Source organism: Octopus bimaculoides, chromosome 5 (assembly GCF_046866305.1).
Source record: "Octopus bimaculoides isolate indiv1 chromosome 5, ASM4686630v1, whole genome shotgun sequence".
NCBI classification, from domain to species: domain Eukaryota; kingdom Metazoa; phylum Mollusca; class Cephalopoda; order Octopoda; family Octopodidae; genus Octopus; species Octopus bimaculoides.
In genome coordinates this window covers 51,097,954-51,107,953 of record NC_142932.1, presented here as the reverse complement: position 1 = coordinate 51,107,953, position 10,000 = coordinate 51,097,954, and the positions used below count along the sequence as shown (strand labels likewise).

General features: G+C 36.5%; 1 protein-coding gene across 6 annotated transcripts in view; it reads left to right on the top strand.

Annotated features, from left to right (window-relative positions):
* The window catches only part of LOC106875163 (advillin), a 101,644-nt gene that overhangs the window by 13,691 nt on the left and 77,953 nt on the right, over positions 1-10,000 (top strand). For 4 of the 6 annotated variants that reach the window (XM_089352251.1, XM_089352249.1, XM_089352250.1 and 1 more), the window contains exon 2: positions 2,608-2,676. The exons of the other annotated variants lie outside the window; for them this stretch is intronic. Coding sequence is in view for 3 of the 4 variants with exons in the window: in XM_089352249.1 (XP_089208375.1) it covers positions 2,608-2,676 (69 nt within the window). In the remaining variant the exon portion in view is untranslated. The remainder of the gene's footprint in view (positions 1-2,607; positions 2,677-10,000) is intronic. 6 annotated transcript variants of the gene reach the window in all.

The following is a 10,000-nucleotide window of genomic DNA, read 5'->3' as shown; positions in this document are numbered from 1 at the left end:
AGTCCTAAGGTCGATTTGTTCGATTAAAACCATTCAAGGCGGTGCTCCAGTATGGCTGCAGTCAAATGTCTGAAACAAGTAAAAGATAAAAAATGCAAGTATGTATATGGGCAAAGTCAGTTTGCCCGGCTCTCCTATCTATTCGATCAATTTCGATGATTTTAGCTCACCAAACACTAGCTAGCTTTCATTTGCTGCCCTGTCTTAACTAAATATCTACAACTAGTTGAGTCGAACATCCCTAACAAACCAGATGAGACAAGATGCTTGCCGTTGTTGCCAGTTCTGCCGTCAGATACATGTGTATCTATCTTTGCCCTTACAATGAGATCTATGAGTTTTTTCAACAGACGTATTGTCATTGAACCGAAACTAAATTCACACAGACATTTTTGCAAGTTGTCACGCCTGGCTGTTAATGCTTATTGATTCCATTACTACATATCTCTTCTTGCTGATGTTTGGCGTTGTGCAACAATTTCAGCGTCGTTGTGAATAATTAAAGCGAGTACCTCATTTCATGCCAACATTGAATTTTCCAAGGCGTTCACTTAATTCAAATATTGGCGTTGTGCCCTTTTCGCTAGGGCCTTAATACTGTAAGGAATGAAATTTTTTTGTTGACTTTAATACTAAAGAACATTTTCAGTGTGTGTGGTTCTTGCTGTTGTTGTTATCTAAAACAAGAACAACAACACAAGTAGCAGCACTACTACTACTACTACTACTACTACTACTACTACCACTACTACTACTACTACTACTACTACTACTACTACTACCACAACCACTACTACTACTACTACTACTACTACTACTACTACCACAACCACTACTACTACTACAACTACTACTACTACTACTACAACTACAACTACTACTACTACTACTACTACTACTACTACTACTACTACTACCACCACCACAACCACTACTACTACTACTACTACTACTACTACTACTACTACTACTACTAGTAGTAGTAGTAGTAGTAGTATAGCGGCAGGCTAGCAGAATCGTCAGCTTAGCGGCATTTCGTCTGTCTTTGTGTTCTGAGTCCACCGAGGTCGTTTTTACCTTTTATCCTTTCTGGATCAGTATAAGAACCAGTTGCGCACTGGGGTCGATGTAATAGACTTATCCCTTCCTCCCAACAAACTGCTGGCCTAGTGCCAAAGTTTGAAACCAATATTAATAACTATAACAATGATGTTGACGATGATGATGATGCTACTGCTGCTACTGCTGCTGCTACTACTAGAAGTAGTCGTAGTTGTAATAATTGTTTCAAATTTTGGCACAAGTCCAGCAATTTCAGTGAGATGGGGTTTGTGGATTAAATCGATCTCAGTAGTTGTCTGATACTTTACTTTATCGATCCCCGAAAGAATGAAAGGCAAAGATGACTTCGGTGGAATTTGAACTGAGAACGTTAAGAGGCGGAAGGAATACCTCACACAAAACCAGCAATTTTGAGGGGAGGAGGAAAATCGGTTACATTGACTCCAATGTTCATCTAGTACTTTATTTTATCGCCCCCCCGAAAGGATGAAAGGCAAAATCGACCTCGGTGGAATGTGAACCCAGAGCCGAAACAATAAGATATAAGTGGCAAATTTGAAATTTTATGCGCCTCTAGCGGATTCCCCCTTTCAAACGCTTGAAGACACCTTCCTCTCTCCTTCTCTCCTAACATTCTTGGAGGCTCTCTAAATGATTATGGACACTGCCCTTCACTCAATAACTAAAAAAACAGAAAAAGTCATTACATTGTTCTTCTTTATAAATAATTACATCTTTACATTTTTGATTTTATAAATCCATTCGCTTCGGAAAAGGGTGTGCAAGGGATGCGAGTTCCCCCCACTCTCCTCAAACCCCAAAACTTTTCGGTCCAATGAAAACGCTTGGGACATTCTCGTGAAAACTTTCACTTCCAAAACAAACGAGCGTAGAAACATTTTTGAACTTTTCCATCATTGGTTTTATCTGGCGTACAAATGTAATAGTCCTTTCTACGATAAGAATAAGGCCTGAAATTTTAGGGGAGATGGATACTCGATTACATCGACTCCAATACTCAACTGGTACCTATTTTATCGACCATGAAAGGATGAAAGGCAAATTCAACCCCGACGGAATTTGAACCCATAACGTAAAGACGGACGAAATGTCGCTAAGCTTTTTGCCCAGCATGCTAACGATATGAAAATTTAATAATCCTTTCTACTATAGGCACAGGGCCCGAAATTTGGGGGAGGGGACTAGTCAGTTACATCGATCCCAGTATTTCACTGGTACTTAATTTATCGACTCTGAAAAGATGAAAGACAAAATCGACCTCGACGGAATTTCAACTCAGAATGTAGTGGCAGGTGAAATACCGCTAAGCATTTCGTCCGGTGTGCTAACGATTCTGCCAGCTCACCGCCTTAGATGTACAAATGTAATAATAATAATCATCATTATACGTGCGTTTGTTTTGGTAATAAGATTTTTTTTAAAATCGACCTAGTTTTTAAGAAAAATTGGGGGCCTGGTATACACCTAAGAAAATTTAATTTCCGTGATTATGTGTAACTCATAGCATTCCTTTTATTATTACAGAAAATGAAAGTAGTGAAACAAGAAACCAACAGTAGTTTTTATACGGGGGATGCGTACATTGTACTTTCTGTAAGTATTTCTTAAGATTTTTATACTCATTGTAGGCACATTTATAACAAACGTATATATATATATATATATATATATATATATATATATATATATATATATATGTATGTATATATATATATATATATATAGGACAGCTTTTAAGCTAGCTCCTGTGGAAGGCTCTTCATTGGGCCTTGGGCCCAACAGTGACACTTCAAGCATTGAGTACATATTAAATTTTATTAAACTTGACCAATATTTTTCAAACAATGAGCAATTTTCATCAAAACGATGATATATGTCGACTTGGAACTTATTGCAAAGCTGCATGATAAACAACATTTTTTTGTTTTCCCATTCGGGGATCAGTACATTTTTTTCTGTCTAACCTCTTTCTTTCTCTCTCTTTCAACCATCGCCATCACCAGTACCACCACCATCACCGCCACAACTGCCATACACACACCATTCAGAATTCTGACTCCACCGCCATCTATCACCATCATTCCTGACCGCCTCGGCTACCACCACCATAATTTAGTAATGATCTAGGTCTACTTACAGATCTAGATCGGTTTTTTTCACACCGTGACGCCAAAACCAAGCACCAATCAACTTAAATAGTTTAGTAAAATCACACACTAATTGGTCAGAATACAGTTTGCGAGACTTAACATTCTGGAGCCTATACAAATGTATTTAAGACACGCATTTCAGCCATTTCACTACAGTTGTAAATTGTAAAATATAACTATCACCACTACTACATGAACCTGAAGATTGCATAGTTTAATGCATGAAATTACTAGTCCAATCAAAATGAACATTATATCATTTATTACATTATATTATATTATATTATATCATATTATATTATATTATATTATATTATATTATATTATATTATATTATTATAAGATTGTAAATAAAACGTGAAAATCAAAGTTGGAATTCCTTTGATTAATATATTCTTCTATACACAATTATACACACCCGTGTATATATATATATATATATATATATATATATTATAGATATTAATATAAATATGTACATTTCCACGTGTATTTTACGTGTATTTTTAATATGTTTGTTAGATTACATTATAGTACCTTCTATGCTTAGTATTGACTATTTTATGTTCTACAACATAAATGTATATATATAGGTCAATGTATTAGCAAATATTTATATTAATCTCTATCTCTCAATAGTGCACATTTTGAAGTATAGAACCAATTATACATACATATATATATACATATATACATACGTACGTACGTACGTACATACATACACAAACACACACATGCACATACATACATACATACATACATACATACATACATACATACATACATACATACATACATAGTTGAATAGATCGGTTTCATATTTATCGTTCGTAGATCCTCCATAGAAACATCCTCAAAAAGATATCTTCGTAAGCGTTAATAAATTTTGAAATGATAAAAACTGCGAAAAAAAATCAATAGAATTACATCCCTACTTTTTGATGTTATGGAACAACGCAACTGCATATATTGTAGGCGCAGTTACCCCACTTGACAACGCGTTTAAACAAACTAGCACTAGATGGCGTTAGAGTGTGAGATTCTGGCATGAGCCCTTACGACTACCTCTTTATGCATCGAGCCTGTCTACCATGTCAGCGTTCCAAAGTGCATCGTCACGTGAATAACACCTTTAGACATATTGACTACTTCGGAAATAATTGAACACAGCTTTAAAGACTGGAAGTTTCCTTGCATGCGCATTGTATTGCATTTCAGTTGTGTTTTTTTTCACTTTTCATTGCATATCACTTCCTTTTTCAGGACCTTCCTATGTATGTACATATTTTTGAATATTGTGTATATTATATGTTAACTTGTTTCAATGTTCATACACACATGCACCACATTCTAAGATTTTAGTTGCTTTCCCATTGCTCATACATGCTAGCAACTCCAGCCTCTGCAAGTGACCTACCGCTCTTGCAGACTAACAACACATTTTTCCACTACAAGCGACTCACTGCCCTTGCAGGCAAAGCCTTGGCACTGCTCATGGTTCAGCAGCCAACATTGCATCTCAAGCACCTTGACTTTTGCTTCCTGTGTTTTCCAGTTTCCTGGATAGTTGTTATCAGGCTTGCATGTCAGACGTTCTGTGCCTCAGACTATTTACATTTCTTAACTTTACCTCGCCAGTGACTGTTCCAGAGGATAGAATGTTGTTATAGATACGGCATTTACATTTTCTCTCTTTCTGTATCATTGTACATATATGCTTTGTTCTATTTGATTGGACACCTTTCTTCGTTGAACATTTCCTTGTACATGTATATTTTTTTTTCAATTTCAATTGTTCATACAATTGTTTTGCCATGGTTCGTTCGTCTGTGCCCTCCTAGTACACACTTACTCCACCTACACTACTCTTAATCGACCGCTTCCGGTCTAAGGGAGAGGGGCTCTGTAGGCGCGGTTATCTCCCTTAACAGCGGGTTTAAACAAACTGGCACTAGTTGGCGTTAGACTGTGAGATTTTGGCACGAGCCCTTACAACTACCTCTCTGCATCGAGACCTGAGACAGTGAAGATGTAATCTAACTGGCTGTCTCTCACACTACACGCCAGTAGCAGATAGGAGCTAACGCACAGGAGACAACCATGGCCTCCACGCATCAAACCATTTTCATTTATCATTCAGCATATATATATATGTGTGGCCACATTCAAGGTATATAAAGTCACAGCTTTGTTTAATGTATTCTTTATACCGGGTTTCCTGTCAAATGATATTACAGCCTTCTGAGTAGAGTCACATTAGATGGAATACAGCCTATTCATCTAAAATATAAAACAACTGCTGTGTAATCCACTCTCTTTCCGTCACTGATGATTGTACGACTACAATTGAAACCGTGGGTAGATGCATAATATTAATACTTGTTATTATTAAGCATTTACACATATTCTCTGTGTTTAACGAAATATATTCCAAAAAAATAATTATTCTTATAATAGACGAAGTGTCCCGCTGTGATATATCAACTGTGGTTTTATTTCGTTAAAAAAATTAGGCTGGTAACGACAGATGAAAACAGAAGAAATTTGAAAATACAATACAAAATAAAACTTAAGAGAACAGCAGTTTTTTGCAAAAAGTTCACTGTCACAAAGATCTGATAGAACTTAAATTAACATAAATGCCTAGAGTTCATGTTAACACAAATGTTCATAAGCATATTAATAGGAGACAGGAAAAATATGCATCGTGTCATAATGTACGTGTGCGACAGACTTTTTCATGCGAAAATTCGCGTTAAGGTTGAGGCACCTCTGGCTTTACCTGGATGGAGAGCAGGTGTGGTCACGGCACGTCCAGTTCTACCTTCCGCAATTAACGTCCTTAACGGACATCGGTAAATGGATCAAGCAGAGACCTAGGCTGGGGGAATGGCAATTGGAGTGCCGTCAGGCACCTCAGCTACTCTCTCGGGCGGGCGATGCCGGCAATAGGAGTTCCACCGCGGATTTTTATAGCGGGTTAGTGGGATTTATGTCCGAAGACGCCTTGGGGAAGACCCTGGGCTACGATGAAAATCACTTGATCAACCTGTTCAGGAGAACTTTCGGGCCGGGGTATCTGGACAATCACCAGAAATCCCTGGCTTGGCAGTGATTCCGTGCGGCGTTACCTGTTCGTGATAAACTGTCAAGGCACAGAAGTGCCGTCTCGCCGACATGTCCAAGGTGCGAGCAGGACAGGGAAACCGTCTTGCACTCATTTGTGGAATGTCCGGAATTAACGATATGATAGTTTTCACAGAGAAACTGTTGTCATCGATGGGAAGAGTACAGCTATCAGCCGAGTTTATCATCGAGATTGTGCTGCCTCCTTCCCTTAACAAGGAAAGGATGGCTTGCTTTTTCTGCGTAGTAGCTATACTGAAAGAAACAGTATGGAAGACGCGTGTGAGAGGCATAGTGACGGGTACCTTTGTATCCGGCCAGGAGTTAGTTAAATTTTTTAGTTACCACCTCAGTAGCAAAATCAGGCTGGAGAAGAGGTACCTGTCATGAGATAGATTCATGAGAAGATGGAAGCTTCTGGCAAGGAAGCTGGGAGTGTCTGACACCAGGTAAGTGTAGGCCAAAAAAAAAAAAAAAGGAAAAAGAAAGCAAAGGGTCTACCCTGGTGGTCGGATGCCTTTCCTTCATGAAAGTCATTGCAAATTGCAATGAGTAACAGGTAAATTGTAATAAGCAATTTGTAATTCGTAATTTGTAAAATATAATCGGTAAATTGTATTTATAATTTTTAAATCGCATCAGAAATTTATAAATTTTTAACGTTATAGCAGCTACTACACCTTTTTATGTTTGTCTGTCTTTGTTCGTCCCTTCTTTGTAATGCCTTCATGGCAAATATTATATGTTAGAGTTAGCTTGCAGTCTCTAGCCGATAACATGCAATGTGAGTGAGAGCGGACATCTCATTATGTATGCAAGAGTAAATGTATATACTGTGTGAGAATGTATTCTTTTCACTTGTTAAGGTTATCTCTACAGATTTTCTTTAGAAATTATAGCCAGCATTATTTTTGTTACGACATTTCGTATCAGAGACGTCAGATGTAAACAAACAATGAGATTATGGATGAAAACTAGGTAATGGGCGTACATAACATTTTAGAAGTTTAATATGCTTTGTAGTATACTATGGTTGCATAACGAATACCATGTTCCTACAGGTCAATATTTGCTCGACATTGCGTTTTTATTCTTCTCTTCTGTTTTATTTTGACATGCGCATTGTGTATTTATTCTTGTCTTCCGTTTTGCGAATTGAGTGTGCACATGCACATTGCGTATTCATTCTTCTTTTTCCGGTCCCTACTCAGAACTGTTTACAGATCACATCTCACAAACGTAGTTCGTGAGGAGCGCTTGCACTCCGACGGCTGTGAAAAAATATTGACAATTGGCTTCATTAGCTGAAAATGATAGCCTCTACTACGCATGCGTAAAAAAATTCAATAAAATTCAAAAGCACCAATCGAATCAAAATGTACGTATAACATTCTTTTTGTACAAAACCTGTAAAGACAGCCGTCAAAACGCAAAAGGAAAATGACCGTTACTGATTGGACGAAATCGATGTCAAAAGACGAGTCATGAAATTGTATATATGACTCAGGTAATCGATCTAAGAACCGATGACCATGAACTCTGCTGCTAAACATGGTTATTTATATTGATTACTTATATAATACGTTCGACATTATGGATTGATCACTGTCTGTTTCGAGAACTCAAAGACCTATGTATGTATGTATGTATGTATGTATGTATGTCATTATTCAATTTTATTTCAAGATTTCTTGCCAATAGAGAAAGAGTTGGTTTCTAATCCAAGGCTCCTTCATTGGCATTTCAACGTCAACAATAGGATATTTTGGTATGTATGTATGTATGTATGTATGTATGTATGTATGTATCTATCTATCTATCTATCTATCCGTGCAGATTTATATGTTTTGTTTTATGTTTGTCTTCTTATGCATATAGCCACATATCTAGACATGCTCATGTATCCTTTTTTACGGTTTTTACAGTTCCAGTAATGGTTTGGATCTGTAGTCTACGAATCAGCTTTTTCCTTTGTGTGTTTGAGAAGCCTAATTTCTCAAGATATTTAGGCAGTGTGTTACATATTCCAGTGCCCCAATGATATGTATGTATGTCTGTCTCTATGTATGTATGTATGTATGTATGTATGTATGTATGGCATGCGTTTGTATTTACAAAAAAGAGAATGGTACCCAGTACATGCAGTATATGTTGTACACGCATGTAATAACATCAAATGCAAGTAATAGAATTTATATTATCATCTTAGTGACGAGAAATGCAAGACAAGGTATTCAATATTGGCGAGTAAACTGTGTTCAATTGATTATTATTTGTATTACAGCCAGCACTCTGTACAATACCTTAGGTTTTCTACAACTAGAGCGAGTCTAAGTCCATTCTTCAGATGTTTGGGAAACTGATTCTTCAGACAATTGAAGAATGCGAGCAGATTCACGCTACTAGAAGGGCGTTGAAGCATAGCGATTTTTGAAGTCACCTTCACATAATCCGATGTCACTCTTCTTTTAGGTTATGTTATCAACTAGCGTTGCTGTAACTTCAGCCTCATATACGACAGATTTGATCATGCACCTCTGGCCGAATAGACAGGTTCCTGGGTCTCTACAGTTACAAATGGGCGTACGCTCTTGGTGGAAATTGCCGTTTAACGATGCTTTTCATATTGCGGCAGCATCTATATGATAATTTGAGCGCCTGTTGAATATCATTCTGCACCTGTGATTTACGGGAAAATGTTTCTCTTAAGGAGACAGTAATGTTTTACCTATGTTGGGTTTAACATTAAAAGAAAGGGGAGGGGATCAAACCAAATTATTCTCTTAGGCATATTTTTAAGTTCATTTTTATTCCTTTATATTTTTATCCCTTGAAATATCGAGATCGTTTCTTGATAAAGTGATAAAGTTTTTTAAATTACATGTTGATATAGAGCAGATTCTTGAAAAAAAAAAAGAAAAAAAGTGAGATCGTCTGAAGTCTAACAACTGATGGTAACTTAAAATATCTCAAGAAAAGGACTTTCTATATAAACTTAATGCTTCTAACTGAAAAGTGAATATGAGGTTCAAAGTACGTGGTGGATGAATCATCTCATTTGTACGAGACGAGAAGTAGTCTAATACAGGGAATAGTTGAGCTTCCATTTATAATTGGAACTTATTCATAAATGTCCCTGAAAAGCAAAATGCGATTAAAAGTTTCACCACACACACACACACACACACACACACACACACACACATGTGTGTGTGTATGTATATTATATATATATATATATATATATATATATATATATATATATATATATATATATATATATATATATATATATATGTATGTATGTATATATATATATATATATATATATGTATACACACACATAAAGAATTTTAATTTGAGTAAGATATGTTTCGTGTGAAAGGAAAACAGAATCAAAGAAATATTTACCTTGGTCAGAAAGAAATATATAGAATATGAAATAATATACTTTAAAAGAACTACATACAGTAATAAGTAAATATCTCCCAAGTAGTGCATTTCTTTCAATTTAAAGCGATTATTATTAAAACTCTTATGATGAGTACCTGTATTAAGTGGATGGGAAATAAACTTTTTCAGGGATATGGTGTCAGTCGGTTGTCGGTAATTCCGACATCTTGTAGACGGATTTTTGTTTC